At 43.6% G+C, this 21,516-nt stretch overlaps 1 protein-coding gene and 1 long non-coding RNA gene across 4 annotated transcripts in view; one reads left to right on the top strand and one right to left on the bottom strand.

Annotated features, from left to right (window-relative positions):
• The window catches only part of LOC147023486 (uncharacterized), a 47,946-nt gene extending 31,266 nt beyond the window's left edge, over window positions 1-16,680 (top strand). The window contains exon 3 of the long non-coding RNA XR_015060215.1: window positions 16,437-16,680. This is a non-coding gene — a long non-coding RNA (uncharacterized LOC147023486). The remainder of the gene's footprint in view (window positions 1-16,436) is intronic.
• The window catches only part of SF3B3 (splicing factor 3b subunit 3), a 71,879-nt gene that overhangs the window by 9,227 nt on the left and 41,136 nt on the right, over window positions 1-21,516 (bottom strand). For all 3 annotated transcript variants that reach the window (XM_085888934.1, XM_085888931.1, XM_085888932.1), the window contains exons 21-25: window positions 21,063-21,219; window positions 15,055-15,180; window positions 12,167-12,379; window positions 11,941-12,039; window positions 8,016-8,159 (exon numbers count right to left, since the gene is read on the bottom strand). In XM_085888934.1, the coding sequence (XP_085745060.1) occupies window positions 8,016-8,159; window positions 11,941-12,039; window positions 12,167-12,379; window positions 15,055-15,180; window positions 21,063-21,219 (739 nt within the window). The remainder of the gene's footprint in view (window positions 1-8,015; window positions 8,160-11,940; window positions 12,040-12,166; window positions 12,380-15,054; window positions 15,181-21,062; window positions 21,220-21,516) is intronic.

Here is a 21,516-nt window from a genome sequence, read left to right as displayed (position 1 = left end):
AGCTGAAATGTCTTGCATCGATAAGCATTCAACCCCCTGAGTCAATACTTTGTCGAAGCACCTTTGGCAGGTATTACAGCTTCGAGTCTTTTTGGGTATGTCTGGATCAGCTTTGTACATCTGGATTTTGGGATTTTCTCCCATTCTTCCTTTGCAGATTTGCTCAAGCTCTGTCAAATTGGATGTGGAGTGTCAATGAACAGCAATCTTCAAGTCTTTCCACAGATTTTCAATGGGATTCAAGTCTAGGTTTTGACTGGGCCACTCAAGGGTTTTCACATTCTTGTTCTGAAGCCCTTCCAGTGTTGCTTTGGCTGCAGGTTTGGGGTCATTGTCCTGTTGGAACATAAATCTTCATTGCAATCTGAGGTGTTTTGCACTCTGAAGCAGGTTCTCCTCAAAGATTTGCCTGTATTTGGCTCCATTCATTGTTCCCTCTATTCTTACAAGTCTCCCAAGTCCATGCTGCTGAAAAGCACCCCCAAGCATGATGCTGCCACCACCATGCTTCATGGTAGGGGTGGTGTAAGATGGGTGATGAGCTGTGATCGGTTTCTGCCAGACTTAGCCCTTTGCATTCAGGCCAGAGTTCAATTTTCATCTCATCAGACCACAGAATACGTTACCTCTTGCTCTCACTCTTTTACGTGCCTTTTTGCAAACGATATGCGTGCCGTCATGTGCCTTTTTCTCCTGAGTGGTTTCCATTTGGCCACTCTCTCATGAAGCCGAGATTTGTAAAGTGCTACAAAGACTGTTGTCCTTATGGCAGGCTCTCCCATTTCAGCAAAGGAACCTTAGTTGTATCAGAATGGTCATTGGGTTCTTGGTCACCTCTCTGAAGGTCGTCTTTCTTGCCCGGTTGCTCAGTTTGGTTGGACAGCCAGCTCTAGGAAGAGTCTGGGTAGTTCCATATTCTTTCCATTACCTAGTGATGGAGTTCACGGTGTTCTTGGGAACTTTCAACATGCTAGAGATTGTTTTATACCCTTCCCCAGACCTATTCTTCTTCACAATTGTATCTCGGAGTTCTACGGACAGTTCGTTGGACTTCATGGTGGAGTTTCTGCTCTGACATGTACTGTCAACTGTGGGACCTTATACAGAAAGGTGTGTTTCTTTCTAAATCATGTCCAATCAATTGAATTGGCCACAGGTGGACTCCAATCAAGTTGTAGAGGCATCTCAAGGATGATCAAAGTAAACTGCATGCACCTAAGCTCAACCTGGAGTGTCACAGAAAAAAGGGTTGAATCCTTATTGACGCAAGACATTTCAGCTTTTAAATTTTAAATCATTTGTAAACATTTCTAAAAACATGTTTTCACTTTGTCATTATGGGGTATTTTGTGTAGATCAGTGACAATATTTTTTAATCCATTTTAAATTCAGGATGTAACAACAGCATGTGAAAAAGTCAAGGGGTGTGAATACTTTGTGAAGGTACTGCTAATTGTGCCGACATCAACAAGGGCGAAATCTAGATCGGCGGCTCTGCTTTCATTTATTCGTGATCATAAAGGCATAAATCTCTGTCTGCAACGACCTGTGCCACACGGACGCCATCCAAGTGTGGAGGTGATGCGTCGACATAATTTATGTACATGACGTCAGTGTCATGTTATAATCTCGGGAATGTGTGCTCCCTTCGATTATATTATTCCTGACTGCAAATCACCCCACTGGTGATTCGCAGGCCAGAGACAAGGTGCTTGTGTGGAAGACAGGTTGGCTAACACATCGTGCAGCAAGTGCTGTGACGGGACTATCTGTGCCCTGCTGCCTCGTCAAGTTTGGGGGTTTGATTTGTATTCATAAATGAAAATAAATAAATGGAAAAAATTTCAAGTGAGCAACCCGAGACAATGGGTAAGCACAGTAATTTCACATACCGATGGGCATCAAAATCGATGCACCTGGGAAGGGGAGAATCTCCGAACCATCGGGAAGCATCCGTAAATGAAAATATAAATAAATGAAAAAGAAAATGACAAAAATAAAATAAAAGAATAATTTTAAAAAAACATGCAGGTGAGCGACCCAAGATAATGGGGAAGCACGGTTCGTTATTGCTTACAATGTATAATATTGTAATGGTTGTGGAAATTCACAGAGCACCATATCGGTCCTTAGATCAGTTATGTCGATAAGTCTGGTTCAGATAGATTTCCCCACCGATGTTTAACGGGAAATTATTCGTGTGCAGGGCTGTGAATCTTCAGTTAGCCGTTTTTCTTTTGCTATCTTTATTTTGGACCAACCGCATTTCAACCACCACAACCGCCTTCACAACCACCACCTTATCCACAACCGCTTTCACAACAACCACCTTCACCACAACGACATCTCCTCGCAATCTCCTAAACCACATCTCAACAACGAACAACATCGCCTCACCTTCATCTCCGCAAACGCCGCCATCTTTGCACCAGCCACGGCGAGTTCCCCACGAACGGCATCACCGCCGACAAACGCAGGGGTTCCCTGTTAGGACGGGGGCCGGTGATTTCCACAACGTCCGCGTGGGGCTGATGATCTCTGCCACGTCCGCTCTCTCCGAGCTTCGCGACAATTCAGATCAAAAGATAAAAAGGGGCGGAGCCAGCGGGGGGTCAGAGGTGAGAGATCGGAGATTAAAACCTCGCCTCACGGACCCAATATAAGGGCGCGCAGAGACGCCAAGCGCGCAGTTGTGTGGAGTCACGTTGGGAGCTGGATCAGCCTGGAGTCTGCAGTCGGTGAGGAGCTGGAGAGAGCGGAGGAGACAGGAGCCTGGAGCGCAGCCTGCCGTGCAGTGCCGAACTGTGGGTTGCTGGAGAGAGGCCGGAGAGGAGTCGCCAACCAGCGGCATAACTGTCCGAGGTGATCGGGCCCCGGGACAGTCCAAACGACACTGAGGAACGGACGGGCTCTTAAGAGAGCATCAACTCTGAAAAAGCAAAGGCCCGTTCGTTCCTCTGAGGCGTTGTCGACTCGGCCCGATCGACCGGGCCGCACGACGAGGCCTAGGCCTCGGTCACGCCAGCTGCCGTGTGGACGAGACGCCGAGGAGCGCCCAGCGAGTCGCCACGAAGGCGGCAGGTAACCAGCGCGCTCTCTCGGAGCTTTTTCGGTCTTCACAGCTCCGTGAACTATTAAAGGCCACAAGGCCCAGTTCTTGCCCTTTTCTTTCCGGGGTTTTCTTTGAATGAACGTTGTGGCAACATGTCTTTAAGTAGAACTGTTAAGTGCATGTGTGTACATAATAAATAGACGGTTGTAGTTCTTTTTGTTACTCGTGTCCTGTCCCTTACCCCCATTGCATTAATTGCATTGCTTGTATACGTGCATTGGTTGCCTACATAACTGCATGACTGCTTACGTGTGTGTAATAAATGTCCTTGTGTAAATGTTCACCTGCTTGTTGCGTCCTCTTCCCTTAATTGAACTGCCATTATCAAGTTCGGAATATAGCTGGCTTTTTAATAGCCGATAAAAGAATCGGGTCCAACGGGGCTTCGCGATAATACCCCGCTCGGTTATCACAAAATGGAGCGAGCTGCTTAGCGGCTCGTTTCCAAGCAGGCCCCGTTGAGGTACAGTCTCTCGGTAGTCTGCTCGCGCGATTAATTAGGTAAATCGACCATTCGGCGATCGGACCCTGTAGCGCGGGTAGAGTATTGATAAGGCTGTGGTGTGATTAAAGATACACCCGTAGCTGGATTTTGGCGTTGATCCGAAAGCTGCGATGAGGTTTGTCCGTTCAGTGGGCGAGAGCGGCCGCCATTGGCTCGAAGCGATCGCCCGCACGCCGACGGGCGAGAAAACCACAACAATATATATTGTTACGGATCTGGAAACCATTTGCATTCAACATCCAGATGTCCCAAAAGTCAGTGACGTCGTGAAGTATGTGTGTAGTCAGATCCACTTGCTTTTGTCTAGTGGAAGAATCAAAGGCGTGCGTTGCGATTTCTTTAAGTTAGGTTATTACATCTAACAAGCCATCTAACAACCATCCCATCTGCATGACCCCTCGGCCCATTACGATCCACGGTAACATCACGCTTGCAGCCCTCGGTTCGCGGGCCACAGCGCACCTTTGCCTGAGACGGATTCCCAAGGATGTTCGAGGCAGTTTCACCACCACGACCTTTCTCGAACAAACGGGGACGGGTCGGCTTTCTCCAAACAAGGCCGAAACCCCGCCCCGGAAAGGTATGCCGTGGGACCCTGTCCAATCAAAGGCGGACAGCGAGGTGTGTTCACCAAGGCCCCTCCCCACTGAGGGAGGTCCATAAAAATCCCCGAGCACTCTCTGAGAGGAGAGTTTTGGTGGGTTTTTGCTGTCACGAAAGGGGTTTTTTGCTGTTACGAAGGGGTAAAGGCCCGGTCACACCTTGACGTTTTAGCCAACGTATGCCGATTTTTGAATTTTTTTTCTAAAACGCTGGCACACGTTAAATACGTTATGGGTAAGTTTTGATAACATTGAGAGCACGCTGAAAAACACTGCCATACGTCGTTGTACGTTGGCTTTAAACGTTGTACTTTTCGGTTGTCCTCAAATTTTTTAATGCTTGAAATTTCACGACGTATGCCGGCGTATGACTCACACGTTCCGCTACGCTGGCCACAAGTTGTATGCACGGTCTGCGATCGTTGACAGACGTCAACACATGCTACTTGTAAGTTAATTATAAGTTGAGACACGCCGAGGTAATGTTTAGCGTACCCGAAACTTATTTATAACCTATGATTAACGTGTTGTTGGCACGTTACGTGATCATTGCCACACATCGACAGACGTTACTTTTAAGTTACTCATAGGCTGAAAGACGTCGGTATAATGGATCGTCCTTGCATCAGCGTCCACGGCCAGGACACTTATTTGCAGCATTCTTCAAACTTTTCTTCGGCATGACGAGGATGTTCACACTTCGATGTCTAGCTTGGCTATGATTCCAATTGTCCATCGGCAGCGTCTATTTAAAATAGTCGAGTTTGAGCGTTTTAACACGTTCAGAAGAAACGCTTCAAATTTCCAAACCCCAGCGTCAAAAAAAACAAACAAAAAAAAAAAACAAAGGCGAGTGACAGCAATTTAAATCGTTCATTGTAAACAATGAAACTAGCTGAGTGGTACCGTTTAAAAGTCGTTGAGTGTAAAAAAAAAATCCAATTGTTGAGCGCAAGCGTCTACTTTCAATAGTGGGGTTTGAGCGATTTATCACGTTCAATAGAAACGATTAAAATTTCCAAACCCCAGCGTCAAAAAACAAAGGCAAGTGACAGCAATTTAAATCGTTCATTGTAAACAATGAAACTAGCTGAGTGGTACCGTTTAAAAGTCTTTGAGTGTAAAAAAAAATCCAATTGTTGAACGCAAGCGTCAAGTGTATCTCCACTTCAATAGTGTATCTCCACTTCAATAGTGGAGATACAGCCATTTAAATCGTTGAGTGGCAGCCTATGAACCTACCCGTGGACACGCGGACGCAAGGACGATCCATCATAACCCACACCCTCCCCCTCACACCCACCTACTACTGCCAACATGAACAAACTACTACTGATACTGTTACTGCTGACATGGACATCGACTCAAAAAGGAACTCGAAAACACTGTTGGGTTCCCCTTTTATGAGCAGCATTTTTATATACCAATTCCCAACACCGCTGGGAACACGTCTTTATATGGTAGTTGTAAGCTAGAAACACATTCATTTTTTTTTTTTTGTCGACCGGAAGACGTCATTGGAATACGTCTACATACGTCGATGTGTGTTGGGACTACGTAAAGAATTGGTTCAAAGCACGTCAAACATAAGTTAGAAATAAGTTTCGCGTAAAAAAGACATTACCGCGACGTGTTTCGACTTATGAGTAGCTTATAAGTAGCCTTTGTGGACGTGTGCAAGCGTCCACATATCGTGTGTAAAACTTATCCCCATCGCATGCGGAACGTGTGTCATACGCCGAGTACGTCGTAAAATTTTGAACATGATTAAAATTTGACGTACTCTACTTACTACGACGTATGATAGCGTACTTTAGCGTTTTACTCACGTATACCAAACTTACTCATACCGTATTTGATGTGCCCCCAACGTTTTAGACACATTTTTCTTAGGTCGGCATACGCTGGCAAGATCGCCAAGGTGTGACCGCGATGTTGTCACTTCCATTTCTACGGCAGTTATGATTCGAATCGTTGTGCGTCAGCCTTTTAATAGGCTACGTCACGACATCGTCGGCGATGCGTGCAACGCGCTATGCCGAAGTTAGACTATCGTTGGGCATAGGTTGTGTAGGCCAACAACAGGTTCAGCATTCGTTGGTATAAGTTATCTATAACACAACGAAACGTTCTGTGTCCATTACTAATATGTTATGCATACGACCAACTCGTTATGAATACGTCCGAATCTTAAAAAAAAAAAACATCAAAAGTTCAACGTCAGCCAGCGTTTTACATACATTTTAATACTTTGCCATCGCTGGCTAAAACGTCAAGGTGTGACCGGGCCTTTACGGAGGCTGTTACGAAGGGGTGGTAACAGTGGTTGTTACGAGGGTTGAGCAGAAGGTCGTCAAGGCGGCTAACGTGTCTCTGCTGGCCCTCTACAAGGAAGGAAAGAGCGATCCTGACCCCCCTCCATGGACCCCAGCCATTCACCACCCGAGCTCCGCCACGAACCTCGAGTCCCACACGTGCGACTGGGGACCAAGCCAGCGACCATTGTCAGGTGCCGCAGCATGGAGTACACCATTTCTCCGACGGCCAGGTACCCATCTGAACTCTGACCCCAGCTCGTCTCTCTCCTCGGCTGTGAGGGTCCAATAAAGAACTCTGGGTTTCTTTTCATTTGTGTGTGTCTGCGTGTGGGCCAGTCTTTAAGTAGAACTGAATAAGTGTTTTTGGATCATTGTAAATATTCCTTGCTTGAATATTCGCGTTAAGTCTTGCCTTTGTATTTTACTGTAAATAAAACTTGTTAGAAATGTCCCCAGTTTGTTTCCGTCCCTTCTTGCATTGGTCCAGCATGGTTCGGATACGAGTTTAAGCGGGGTTTTATCCCGGTAATCGGACAATTGTAGCCAGGACGTCCTGGGCAGGCCCACTCGACTGCATCCGAGCCGGAAAGGTAGGTGCAGAGTGGTAGTCGGTAGGTGCAATTCTACCGCTGCCAGTAGAGTGAATCCGGTTCGGCCAGGCGTTCCGAGGGCGTGGATCCCCAGTATCCGAGACCGCGTGGTGACTTAGGTACATTGGATCGAGACAAAATAACCCCATGCCACGTGGTCGAGATATTGGTGTTTGCCCATCTCAGCTGGTGTGAGGTCATCCTTTGACCTGTTGAAACCAAAATATAATGAGCGAAGTCGATGGCAGGCTATCACAAATCTCCAAAGTTCCCACCTAAATCAAAAAGTTTCACCAGGATTGAACCAATATCAAATTTTGAGTTTAAAAAAATCTTGTTTTGATCCCTGTGACCCAAAGTCCCCACCCCCATGGGGCATGAACCAGGGTTAAAATAAACAAAAAAAATCGTTACATATTTCATGCATCCCCTAATGTTGATTGCATATACAGTCATTCCAAAAAGTTTTAAAATGTTCCGTTATTGCATTTTTCAGTATTTGGCCTTTTGACCCCACCCCAGGGAGCAGGGCCAAAAAAATGACAATGCTCTTTCACATTCGTGCCATATGGTGATCATAACTACCAAGTTTGGTGAATTTATGCCCAACCATTTCGGAGATGGTGTGAGACTCACAGACGAGCCAATTACAATCGTCCCCCGTTTTTGGTTATTTTTCTTCAAAAAGCATGGGGATAATAAATAGGTCAATAAGATGTTGCACTCCATATATAATGGGTTAAATGTCTGCATTACAAACCTATAAAGCTATGTCAGATGTAAACACAAATGACAGTTGAACAATCAAAATAAACATGGATTAATTAAAATGGTCGAAGAGTATTTTGAGCACAGACAGTTAGGTTTTCAGGTTGCCAGTTGTCATACCTCATGGGACGTGAAGGGCACAAGAATGCCGACACCTCCAGACAAGGTGGTGTAGACGAGAGATTCTGACCCACCGGGAATGAGTGTGGCTTTCTGCAAGGAGAGGCAGGCCTCTCCAACATGATAATTTGCTATGATCTCAGCCTAGGGGGGAGAGAAGGAGTTTGGGGGCCAAAATGATTCCACTGGACAGTGGCAGTGTAATCAGAACATAGGATCCACAATCGGCCATTGGACTGATTGCCAAAAAAAAAAATTCATTACCTGATAAGGAATATCCAGTGGCATGCAATCTAAAAGGTAAAGATCATGCAACTCAGACCTACTCAAGATTAACTGAATCATACAATGGCACAAGAGCTGCATTAGTGACATGCATATACTATAGTGGAACAAACAACATTTCAATGTCTTAGTCACAAAATAAGTCATTGAAGTGTCCGTTTGTGTAACACTGCATCATTATTTTCTGTTGGAGGTAAACTGATAGAAATCAGGGTAAACTTTGCATGTGGAATCCATGAACGGAATTTCTATAAAGTGGCAGCTTTAGCAAAGACTTTCAAGAAACGTGCAAAGCAAGGGCTCTTCTCAAATTATTCAAAGCAAGGAATGAATTTTTGTTTGTATTCCAGCCTGCCCGCAGGACAGGTCAGTTTTATATTTTACCTGTCGCATCAACTACTGAATCTGTCCAACTATTTGTACTGCGAGCATGCGAAGTGATACCGTTATACTTCTTTGACGTTTTCACCAGCACTTGGGGATGGTCTGGTCTAACAAGATACTCTGTCAGTGCTAATCACTGTTATGTAGCTTGACACAGAAAAGAACATCGAAGTTAAGATATGTGTCAAGGTTGCAACAGGGGAACCCAAACGCTCAGACCACCTCGACACCAATGTATCCTTTGATACCCTACAAAAGAGATATAATGTCTTTTTCCTATTTGCGATTTATAAAGTCGATAGTTTTGCAAATGAAAGTAGAAATCTTCTTCTTCTTCACATTTAGCCGTGATGTCACACCAGGGAATGGACTGCCAGATTCATACTGTCTACACTCTACAGGTGTCATGTCTGTGCCGTGTCCCACCTCACAACGGTGGGACACGGCACGACACGGGGTGGGACACGGCACGACACTCAAACAGCGAATAATTTTCGATTTTCCACAAATATGCCTTATCGATGCCTCCTTGCAGTAATACAAACCGAGGTAGTTTCATGCTACACCAATGGCCGAAAAACCCCAATGTTTGCCAGAAATTGGACGAATTTTGTCCGAAATACCCACATGTGGATCGGGCCTGCAAAATGTTCACTTTTGTGTTCGGAACATTTTACAGAGAGAGCATTTTTATGAAACAACAGATGGCGACACGTTGTGGTTATCCAACACAATTGAGACAGGATGTCATCCCGATGATTAAGCGAAAGAAATAGCTGCCGCTCCAAGCTGCAACACCATCTCTACCCAGCGACCAGCACATGCACACGGGCGATTTAAGTGGTAAATCAAACACCAGTGTTCGCCTGCCAGTGACCGATCTCACCTTGACAGTGGGACATGGCACAGACACGACACGACACGACATAAGCCGCAAAGAGTGTTGTGAGACACGGCACGACACGACCACGTACACAAATGGTGTCCCGGGAAAGTATGAAATGGGATGATCCCGTAACATACAAGACACCTGGTCAACCTGCAACATTGGGACAAGCATATGTCGCTCATTTTGTCGGCGATGTCCGAGTATGCCTGTGTCATGCTGTGTTTCTGCTGGAGTAACATAACCGATTTATAAATCAACACAAAATCCCTTATTAACCATCAATTAAATGGGAAAACAAAACCTACCAATATGTAGTGAACATCCAACTGAGGTTTTCATATTCACCAACACTTACATTGTCGCCATCTTCATCTGAATCACTCGCAGAAGGCTTGAAGCGATAAAACTCCATTATTCCCCCGAATGCATTTCCATCACTAATTTTATCTCCAACCGTTACTTCAAAATCCCACTGATCAGTTTCAACATACTGAGAACCTTCAGAATTACTGATGAAGGTTAAATTGGTATTAGAATTAGAGCTCGAAATACAGTTTCTCGATGTGAGCCGCCATCTGGATCAAGGTGTGACGATCAAACAGAAAAATCAACACTTTCTGGCTGTTTTTCAGCACTTTGTGTTTGGTAAAAAAAAAAAAATTCAACAAAAATGCTCCCTTTAAATTAGATTGTGATGAATGACTTGATGGTTATCAGAAAAAAAAAAAACTGCGTTTGGGTTCCCCTTTAAACCTCCGGGTGGTAAGATTGACCGTTCCTTTGGACAGGTTTGAGGTTTTCGCTCATGAGACAAACAAAATTGCCTGACAGTCGGACAACTGCTCATGTCGAGCACTGAAGTAGTACAGCAGAAGTGGATATTGTTTTGAATGTGAGAGCAAGTTATCAACATTCGGTGAGGAAATAAAATATAAAATACTGCCAACTGGCATGATGGGCCTTTATTTGCCAAATTCTGTCACATGTCATTTCGGCCCACGTCCTCTGGCCCACAGAAACCGCAACCATATGACCCACAGAAGCAACCATACAGCTCATAGCAAGCCAACTAGTCAGCATGATACAAAGCTAAAGCCAGAGGATATGGAAATTGGCAACGCAGATTGGCGATTTCACCATGTACGTTGATAAATACTATTCTGGGATATCCTAATAGCAATAATGCAAGTCTATTGTTTATGCACGTCGACAGCTGATAAACACTGGAACTCAACAGATCCAAATCCCATCCACGAGCAGATAAAGAAGGGGTTAACACACAAGGATGATGATGGAGCGATTTATAATAAATAAATAAATGAATGAAAAAAGCTATTAGAACTTTGTTCCTTATGAGTTTCCACTTCAATCATTAAACATTTTCATAATACACTTTAAAATTTTGATGAAAAGGGGGGTAAAATACAAAATAAATCAAAAGTATATGCTGCATGCCCAAATCGGATCACAGCCAATGACAAAATGAGCCGATGGTGATGCTTTGATGATACATTAGGAGAAAGTCATGTCATGAAGGATGAAGATTGCTTGCCTGAGAAAGAGGACAGACAGGTCATGCATCCAAGAATTCAAAATAATATTTGCCAAAAGATTAAGGATTAACTCAAATTGGCCAGAACAGATGAAGTCACTCACCATTAAATTAAGTCTCAAAGTTAATTTATTACCTTATCAAAATCTCCACACAAGTTAATGAATGGAGACATTTCCACTTTCAGCCATCTCTTCCTTTCAACTACATTCTCAACTGCATCATCCACCAAAATTTGTCCTTATTTGGAGTGAGGTCTGAAATTATCAGGTGCTCCTTCAGACAGAATTCATTCAAAAGCCAAACATCTGATTAATTTGCCTGTACTCACCAGAGCCAATGCACGAGCCGTCGCATGATCATCAATATTATACCTTCCCTCTATCGATATCTAGCCATTGCTCCACCGAAATGAAATCTCTTCTGCCAGCTTAATTTGAGCCCAATTCCTCACATTCTGCTAACTCACTGGTAATCTCGACACTTAAAAATTCCTTCACCCAAACACCATACACCTCTCCAGTCAATGATCGATTCCATGTATGGGTCAATGGAACTCCCTTCCGACACATATTTTGTCTCTTTCCTACAACCCACACCTCTTCAAACACTCATCTTCTATCACCTTCCTCAATACTTAAACTCCTGTGTATCTTCTATTATGTTGGTGCACAATATTAATCTTCCTTTTATAATATTTAATTAACAAAATGTAGCATCTACCCCTTGTGAATTTTCAATAAAATAAATAAACAAACAAAAACATGATGGGTTGGAAAGAAGTTCAAAAGTGTGCACGAAAAAGTTGGTTGTACCTTCTGGGAGGCACCATTTAACAAGCCTCGATCCCACAAGGCCTTGTTTCCCGTCGGGTCCTCATCCACCTCATCATTAGTATTTGCAGGAAGGCGAACCTGGGAGGAATATCAATCATAATCACACCTGACAGATAGATCCATAAAAGCATATCGCCGATCTAACAAATTATTTCAGTAAAATAAAAACGTTGAAGCATGTAATATAACAGTGGGATGGACTAACCACAGCAATGTTGCCAAACTTATCAGCACCAGCAACAGTGTCGTAGTCAAGAAGGGAAGCAGTGGTAATCCAGCGGGGTACCGTGTCATCGGCAAAGATAATCAGCTGGTTTTCGTGTCGTTTGTAGCGTACCCAGAAAAAGCTCTCCTGGATATCAGAGATAATGACGCGGTTCCCAATGGTGTTTATTCCCACGATAAAATTTGAGATGTGCTGTGGAAGGCATGGAGAGAAGAGGCTGAATGGAGGCAGAATGCCTTGGTGGATGTATCATATGAGGAATTACCAAGTAGAACAACAAAAACGGATAAATATTCCTTTGATAAGAAAAACCAACACTGGCCATTAAATATGCACAGAGTACCCAAATTTTCAGGAATGCAGTGAATACAAACCAAAAAATGGTTTGCAAGCCCTCCCATTGCATGAGCCTTTGACTGTGAACAACTGTCCAAGTCAGATTTGCCAAATGACAAAATTATTTTAAAAGAGGGAAATAAATGAAACCCCAAAAGATTATTCTCGACCTGCTTACAGGGGAATTCGCGCATTGAGTCCCTTCAAGCCCATCCCTCGCTGTACTGCAGTTAGAGGGGAGGGTGGTGGGCTCTTGACAGAGGAGTCTGAAGTGAAGGCCCGCTGGGCCGGTTACTTTGAGTGGCTGTAACAGGCTGATCCACAAGCTGTTGAGTTAGATGTCAGGGGTGTTACTATCTCTATTGCTGACCCTCCAATCAACTGTAATCCAACTTTGTTTGTGGAAACACAAGCTGCGGTGAACCAGTTGAAATGAGGTAAAGCTCCTGGGATCAGTGGCATCCATGCTGAACTTCTCAAGGCTAGTGGAAATGCTGCACTCATGTCATTGCATGCAGATCTGTGCTCTGCCTGGAACACAGGCATCATCCCAACAGACTGGAAGAGGGGCCTTGTTTTCCCTCTTTGAAAAGGGAAGGGTGATCGCCAAGACTGCAACAACTAACGAGGGGTGACACTGCTCTCAGTGCCGGGCAAGGTCTTTGCTCGGATAATTCACGATAGGGTTCGCCCCCATCTGCTTGAACACCAGCGTCCAGAGTAGTCAGGTGTCCAGATTTTATACCAAAGTGGTCAAAGACTGACTGTATCCTTGGACCTTAGGGTCCTCACCAAAGGTAGATGAGAGTTTCAGCAGGGGCTGCTTGCAGCCTATATTGATCTCTGCAAAGCGTTTGATTGAGTGAATCGGGATGCCCTCTGGAAGATTCTTGGTCTTCATGGGGTGCCACCAAAACTGATCAATCTGATGTCTGAACTATATTCTGGTCCTGAGAGTGCTGCGAGATGTGGTGATACCATCTCCGACTTATTTCCAGTTGTTTCTGGAGTTCATCAGGGGTGTGCACTGGCCTGGATTCTGGGGAGGATGTCAGAGAGATCAAGCTGCGGTGCATCGTTTGGGAATGTCAAGATCTCTGACCTTGATTTCGCAGATGATGCAGTCATATTTGCGGAGACTCTGGATATTCTTTTGGGGGCACTCACAGGGCTGAATGAGGAGTCTGAGCCGCTGGGATTACGGGTTTCTGAGGCCAAAACTAAGATCCAGGCTTTTAATGACATCTTGGATGCTGCTATCCTGTCTGTACCCGTTTGTGGTGAGGAAGTTGAGGTCACAGAGAGATTCACTTACCTTGGCAGTGATATTCATGTCTCTGCTGGCTGTGAGCCAAAGGTCATTAGACGTCTGTGACAGGCCTGGGGAGTCATGGATTCACTGGATCATGGGGTGTGGCGCTGTTGGTACCTGTGCAGGACGAAAGCCCGAGTCTTCAGGTCCTTGGTGCTTCCAGTCTTGCTCCACAGATGCAAGACTTGGACTCTGACCAGGGATCTGAGATGGAGACTGAATTCCTTTGGTACCAGGTCTCTTCGGAGATTCCTTGGCTATCACCGGTCGGACTTTGTGTCCAACGAGCGGTTGCTGAGAGAGAATCAAATGAGATTTGTTTCCTGCATAGTCCGTGAGCGTTATCTGTAGCTGTGTGGACATGTGGCTCATTTTCATTACGCTGATCCTGCTCACCAGATTCTCTCAGCAAGGGAGCCTCATGAGTGGAGGAGGCCATTGTGCCGACCACGTGCCTCATGGTTGCAGCAGGTTGATCGGCATCTCGGGTGGATGGGGATGGCCAGACAGAGGCCCCTGGAGTCCCAGCGGAAAGTGAATGCAGCAACGTGCTGCTTTGGCAAATGCTTCCTCACCTGATCTAATGACCACAGGTGTTTCTCTGTATGCTAAGTGCCAAAGAAGAAGAGGGGAAAAAAAAAATCAGGCAGGAAAGACCCAGATCCAATGGGCAGCACATCGCAGTGGTGGACACCACAGGTAGGGCTCTTCTCCACCACCAGAAGAGGAAGAAGGCCCAGAGTGCGGAGATCCAACACAACCAAGAGCGCATGAACAAACACCTATCCCCCACTTTTATGGTAGGGATATCAGTTCATCTTTGCATCATTATAAATACTTATACTAAGTTGGACTGAGATCTGTTCAGCCATTCTTAAGTTATTGTGGTAACAAAAACCTATCGCAGACACACGCAGGACAGACGGACAACCTGAAAACAGAATGCCTCTGTGGACTTTGTCCACGGAGTCATAAAAAAAAGGAGAACTAAAAAAAGTTAGTGCATTTTGAAATGCAAGACAGTGCATAATTTCTAAATCAGTAAAACTGATGCTAAAGCAGTGCCAATTTTTAAGTGCCAATGATGATTAAACACAAAATCATAACAGTGAGCAATAAAACAAAACACATAAAAATTATTCAATATCGAGTTGCTCAAACAATGTGACAATTTGTTGGGGAATATTATTTTGTAATCTTGCTATTAAACATCAGCCACCTTGTTTTCACACTTGCGAAGAAGCTTCTTTTTACCCAAGTCATACACACGAAGCAGCTTGCCCACACTGATTAGGACCCTTCCCTGGAAGGGTGCAATGGCACCAGGAACATCTTCCACAGGGGTCTGCATGCAAAGTGCCAAAGAAGAAAAGAAAAGAAAAACAAACTTTTCATCAACATCAGCAGCTTCTTTCTGGCAGTTCAATCTCAACATCTCAGGAACAATAAATATATGAATAGAAATAAACCAAGTGAATAACTCAACAAATTGTATGTCAACCAATGATTACAAAATAACAGAGTAGACTTGCAACACATCATGCTCCAATAAATGAATGAAACGCAGAGTTCACAAAAATGGCAAAAAGTTACCAAGTGGGGATTTTACTCAAGAAACAATTGCCTATCAGGTTAGACATTTCAAACAAAGTGGCCTTCAACAGGGATCAAGCAATGATTAAATTTACTTAACAAACTGATATAGAAATTGATGCAAATGCATTGATTGATATCCCTTCTCCCAGATGAGACGTCAACACTCTTACGTTTGATCGCAATTAAAAGGTCGCATGAAAAATTAAAGGTCACATGAGAGACAGCACGATATATACATGTGTGAGAAAATCGTTCCTGTTATGCCTATATGTGGGAGCATTTCACTGGCGTGTATAAAAATGGTTTTCGTGCAGTCCATTGAGTCCATGTTGGTATAGTGAGAGTCATTTTTTTTTTGGTGGGGGGGGTTCCTCATAGTCCCCCCCCCACCCCCCTTCTGATTCTTGTGTGCACGTCAGAACTATACCGCTATCTTTTGGCTTCTCTTCAGAAACCATCAGGTGTTCAAGGATCCCGGTGTCTCATTTTATCACTGAAATTTTGTTGAAACTACTGTTCTTTATTTTCTCCATACTAGTATAGTTAGGCTTCCCGTAGGATTCCCGAGCCTCCTTTTAAACAGAGAAAAGCAATAAATAGAAGAGAAACATCAGATACTTAAAACTCAAGTAATGATCTGCAAAATGATTTTAAAAGGGATAACTAAGCTAATGTTTCTATTACAGTTTCTACTTGTGCCAAGTTTGCTTGAAATCGCTGCAGGGGCACACAAGTTATCGTGGTAACAAAAACAGAGATGGAGTGGATGCAAGAACGAACAACCCAAAAACAAAATACCTCTGGCCTTTGGTTGCAGAGGCATAAAATAAATAAATAAAAAGAATTATATTGATCAAGTTCACACAAGTGGCAGAATTTTGATGCCCTTCTCATGAATCACACAACACAGCATTAACTCCTGTAATCCTCAGCCCCTTACATTGTTAACTTCCTACCAACCAACCTCTGTTCCCTTTTCGTTACCTTCCTCCCAAACTCCCCCAGCTATTAGTTTTCTCAAAGGCATGATTTTCAAAACAAGCAAGTTGCCCGTGCCCGAAATGGAAATCTCAACGGGGGAAGGGATGGAGGCGGCAGAAATGCAAATGGCTTCTTCTGTCTAAGCCGGCAAGCTGGGAGCAACAATTCACATTTATTGCCACATCTGATGCAATTTAAATGTTCTAATGGCGGCGAGGTGCTCCATTTGAAACTGTTTGTTCAATATATGTAGCTTTTTGATGCCTTGGATCCGAAATAAAAATTTGTATAGGTGTCAAAGCCAGTGACCAATTGCAAATTAATAGTGGGATAACCCTCCCATCCCATCCATTTGGACCATACTCTGTGCAGAGCGTTGGTGCTGCCGAAGCAGTCTCCTTGATTATTGGGCACAATCCTGGACAGGTCGCCACTCCGACACAGGATACCAGCAAGCTGGCAATCATTTTGCCAACCTCGGAAGGATGAAAGGTCGAGTCAACCCCACCTGGTATCAATTCAACAGCTGAGTGGGATTTGAACTCAGGATCCTTAGATCCCAAGCCCACCACCCTAACCATGAAGCCAACACCAGACATACATAACCCTCCCACTTGCATACATAATATGTAGAATGCTCCAAACAAACAGACTCGGTGGTGTAATGGTAGACTTGGTGGCATTATGGTTAGAGTGTCCGATTGTGTAATAGGAGTGTCCGTTTTAACCAGACATGGTGGTATAATGGTTAGACTTCCGTTATAGTCTGCTCCAGGTCTGGGAGATCAGCAGTTGAAACCCAAGCCACATCATACAAAAGACTTTTTTAAATGTACGTGCTGCTTCCTTGCTTGATGTTCAGCATTTAAAAGGATAAGGGTACTGTAGTCATTTAAAAGGCTTTGTAATGGAGCACACTCTTCAAAACCGCGACGTTGACCGATATGCCTCCACTGACATTACTACATCATTATAATACTTGCATCAAGTTTGATTGAAACTTCTTCAGCTGTTTTTAAGTATTGCATTTTTACCTGACATGACCACTGACCTCTTGACACCAAAATATATAAGGTTATCTTTACATCATTGCACATACTTGTATCAAGTTTCGTCAAAATCCAATCACTGGTTCACAAGTCAGCACTGTAACAGTATTTTTTTTTTAACCTAACATAGCCTCTGACCGCTTGACTCCAAAATCGAATCAGTTAATCGTTGCATCATTATATATACCGTATTTTCTAGTGTATTAGCCACACTTTTTTATCAGCAAAAAAGTTAAAAGTTGTAGGTGCGGTTTATACATGGGAAAAGGAAACAAAAAAAAAAATCAGTCTTAAAAACAATCAATGCTGAATTTCAATTATATTCCAAATGAGCACTTTTGTAGCAGTCAGAACTGCTGTTATGCTCAATTCCGCAATCTAAATTTTGAAAATCAGTTCAGGTTTAGAGTTTGTACAGCGTCTTATTAACCGTGTGTGGAAATTAAATAAGTCACGCTCAGAAACGTCCGGAGTTTAGGTGTGTGGCAATAGAGAGCAGAGAGGCTCTGAAAATGCCATGAAGCACAAAAGAAGAAGAAAAAGAACACCTGGTCTCGCATCAAAAGAAGAATTATTGACAATAGCTGGAGTGCAATAACGGAGCACCCACCTCAAATAATATTGCATGGAAAACGTCACTCGTGTTCAAGAGGAAGACACTGCCAAACACAAGTTTCCAGCCAGCGTCATTGTGCATGCACAGCAGAAGGGGTGGATAGACGAGGGACTTGTCATGGTGACTATCTTTTTACATGAATCATATTCCACATGAACATCCGATGCAAGCAGAATTAATCCACCAAGCTTGTTCCTTACATGTCAACATGATGCTAGCAAATGCTGGATAACGGGGTTTGTTTCAAAACTAGGAACAACCAATGAACCCCGAGTACTTTTCTATACGAGGCCAGGAAATGAATTTTAAAAGGAAGAAGAATCACATGAGAGCGAGGAGCCACAGGATGGTGAAGCTTGAAGAAGTACCAGTTCTGCTCAGTTCTTTTGGCTTCCTTTAGTTCTCTTTGTTTTCCCTTGTTTCTATCAGCGGTTCCTAACTTGCTTCGACCAGATGAACTTTCTTACTTCGCTGGGCTTTGTATTCGACCCAGATTTCGAAGAACATTAGCTGCATCTCGGTTGAATCATCACCGATGAACTTTTCTATTTCTCGGACTTGGAATTTTCATCAGTTGAAAATAAACATGTTGCGACTCGTTTCCCGCCGGGATTTTCGACCCGGATGCCAAGGAGCATTGGACACATGCTAGTGGAGCAGATAACAGCAATTTTTGAGAGGAATCGTGCAAATGATACAAGCATCAAATTTGGCACATTTGTTCTCCAGGGGATTCTAATCAAATCTGCCTGATTGGCCATTTGAAAATCCAAATGTTGAAGAAAAAAAAAAAGTCAAGATCACAAATCAATGTTGGATGCTGGCTAAGATTGGTGAATGTTTCAGAAACATCAAAGACATTCCAAGTCTGCCATGCAGTTTTCTTCCCTTCACCGCGGAAGGCAGACACGACGTCACATCCAGTGATCGCATGGAAGTGTATGGGATCCCTCTTGCTTTCTCAGGCCCTATTGCAGAAACTACCTCATGGACTAGAATCCACCGCACCTTGGCTCCTTGGCCAAAGGCAATCCACATGGTCTCAAGACCTAGTTCCTGTAAGGATGGCAGTACAGATATTGCTATGACAAGTACGTCCGTGTCATTAGCCTTAATGATAATGGACTTGCTACCATCCGTCGTTGCATCCCTGGCGTGTACAAATATTCAAGTGTCAGCTTCTTCATGACAACATGGAGACAGCATCCAGTGACTTCCTTGTGTTGCTAATGGCATCTTCTCCTTTTGTGACAATGACTGTGCTTGTCGTCTGTGCTTCATACATCTTTTCCGCAAGGAAGTGAAAGAGCTCAGTCTTGTTGCTGTCATCTCGAAGAAAGCTTCTCCAGTTACTTGGGGTCTTACTGGTTCCTGTCACTCTTCTTCTGATTCCTTACCCCCTTTTCGACCTTGCCTCGGACTTCAGACTTGACTTCTTGTACACATCAACACTACGTCCACCCTCTCGTACCTGGCACCATAGGATTCCACCTTTGGGATGATGTCTTCTTTTGCATCGTCATCAAATATCTTTGAAGTGCATGGAGGTAGGGCATTGATAAGTGCTGAGCATCAATGATGACTGCATCTCCCCTTGGTTCTCTGTATGGGATGTTCACTTGCGCTTCAATAATTTCAGCCAGCTGTGACTTAAAATTTTTTTGAAGTTTTTTAAAAAAAAAATTTCAAATTTTTCAAAATTTGGATTTTCAAATGGCCAATTGGGCAGATTTGATCAGAAAGCCCTGCAGAACAGAAATGTCAAATTTGATGCTTGTATCATAATTTGCACGATTTTTCTACTATCTACTACACTATGCATCTTGGTTGAACTTTCACCAATACTCCCGTTGCTACATTGGCTGAGCATTATGTTGACTGGGAGACTGCTGGCGTTCATTGGGAGGATGAGAAAGGTCGACCTTCCGATGATCTGCGGCTGGAAGGTCAAGGTGTGGAAGGAGATACCGTCGGACATCATCAAGCGAGCATTTCTGAAATGTGCATCTCCAACAACATGGACAGCACAGAGGATGACATAATTTTGGAGGAGTAGGCTGCAAATGACGGTGACAGCGACGGTGACTTTGTCTACCCTGATTCGGACACAGAGTTACGTGCCATCTTCGACGAGGAAAGCATTGACGAGGATTTCCTCGGGTTTAGCTGAAAAGCTTCATCAAACCCAAACGGCCTTTTCCAGGGCCACAAATCCACAAGAAATATGTATGATACTGGTATGAATCCCTTTTCTAGTAACAAAAAGAAATCCTTTTTATAAATAGAAAAATAAAAACTTCTTGGTATCCAATGCTCTCTCTTCAACTTCTTGAAAATAAGAACATGACTTAGACAAAATTTAGCGGATGTGGGAGTAAGCATATTAATACCTCCGTCACTTTGCTCCGTACAAAGTTAATGTACACAAACTTATTTCGATCTCAATCAGAAAATAAAATTTTCAATATATTCATTTGTGTTGAAGGTGGAAAACATGGGTGCGGTTAATACACCAGAAAATTTCATCCATTTTATTTTTGAGGGTGAAAAACGGGTGCAGTTAAAACACCAGAAAATACGGTACTTCGACAAAGTTTGACTTGGATCCCTTCAGCCGTTCTTAAGTTATTGCGGTCACGAAAACTTGTCACGGACAGGCAACCTGAAAACAATGCCTCCAGCGACTTTGGCATACGGCAGAGGAATTAAAAATATATATTAAAAAAAGATGAATACATGGTACACTATCCGTTATTTTTACGCAAACTGAGAACACGGCAATTGAAGCTAATTTCACTTTCATTATTGGCTCTCGAGGCTAACCCCCACTTTAGCAGGGAAAATGGCCTTAAAATGCTTGTTGTTGTGTTGTGTCATTATTGGCTCTCAAACTGGTACTTTATTTTGTTACAAAGATACATGGACAGAGAATAAAGTGAAACCCAAATCCATGTGGAAAATGTATGATAAAGAACAAAAATTTACCTTATGAACGAGGGTGAGTTTATCTGCTTCTTCAGACAGGCGATACGTGTAAATGAAGCCACCAGCAACTGAACGAGGAGCCAATATAAGGTCTTTCACTACTCCCACCAGAACGAACCAGTCATCACCGGAGTTGGCAAACTTGAGCACTGCCACACTGCAAAAGCACATACAAAAACACAAGTTACCCAATGGGCAACAGATACATCACATCAAGCACTACACCTCAAAGCTGTATGTTTAACATGTAATATGTCATTGAGCCGGCATAAAATTGCCCGGATACGATAGACAGAAGAAAAAAAAAAGAAGGGCAATGCACATGACAAACACTCTTAACAGCAAATCAAGGATCCCAATGGCAAGACATGATCATCTCCACAAGAAAAGAGATTGAAAATGCTACAAATTATTCCTACGAGGATGTCCAGGTTGGGTTCATAAAATTTGAATA

This window comes from Eptatretus burgeri, chromosome 7 (genome assembly GCF_056783735.1).
Source record: "Eptatretus burgeri isolate ZD-2024b chromosome 7, Ebu_testis_v1, whole genome shotgun sequence".
NCBI classification, from domain to species: Eukaryota; Metazoa; Chordata; class Myxini; order Myxiniformes; family Myxinidae; genus Eptatretus; species Eptatretus burgeri.
Note: the sequence above shows the minus strand (reverse complement) of the source record. Positions and strands in the feature narration are given on the sequence as shown.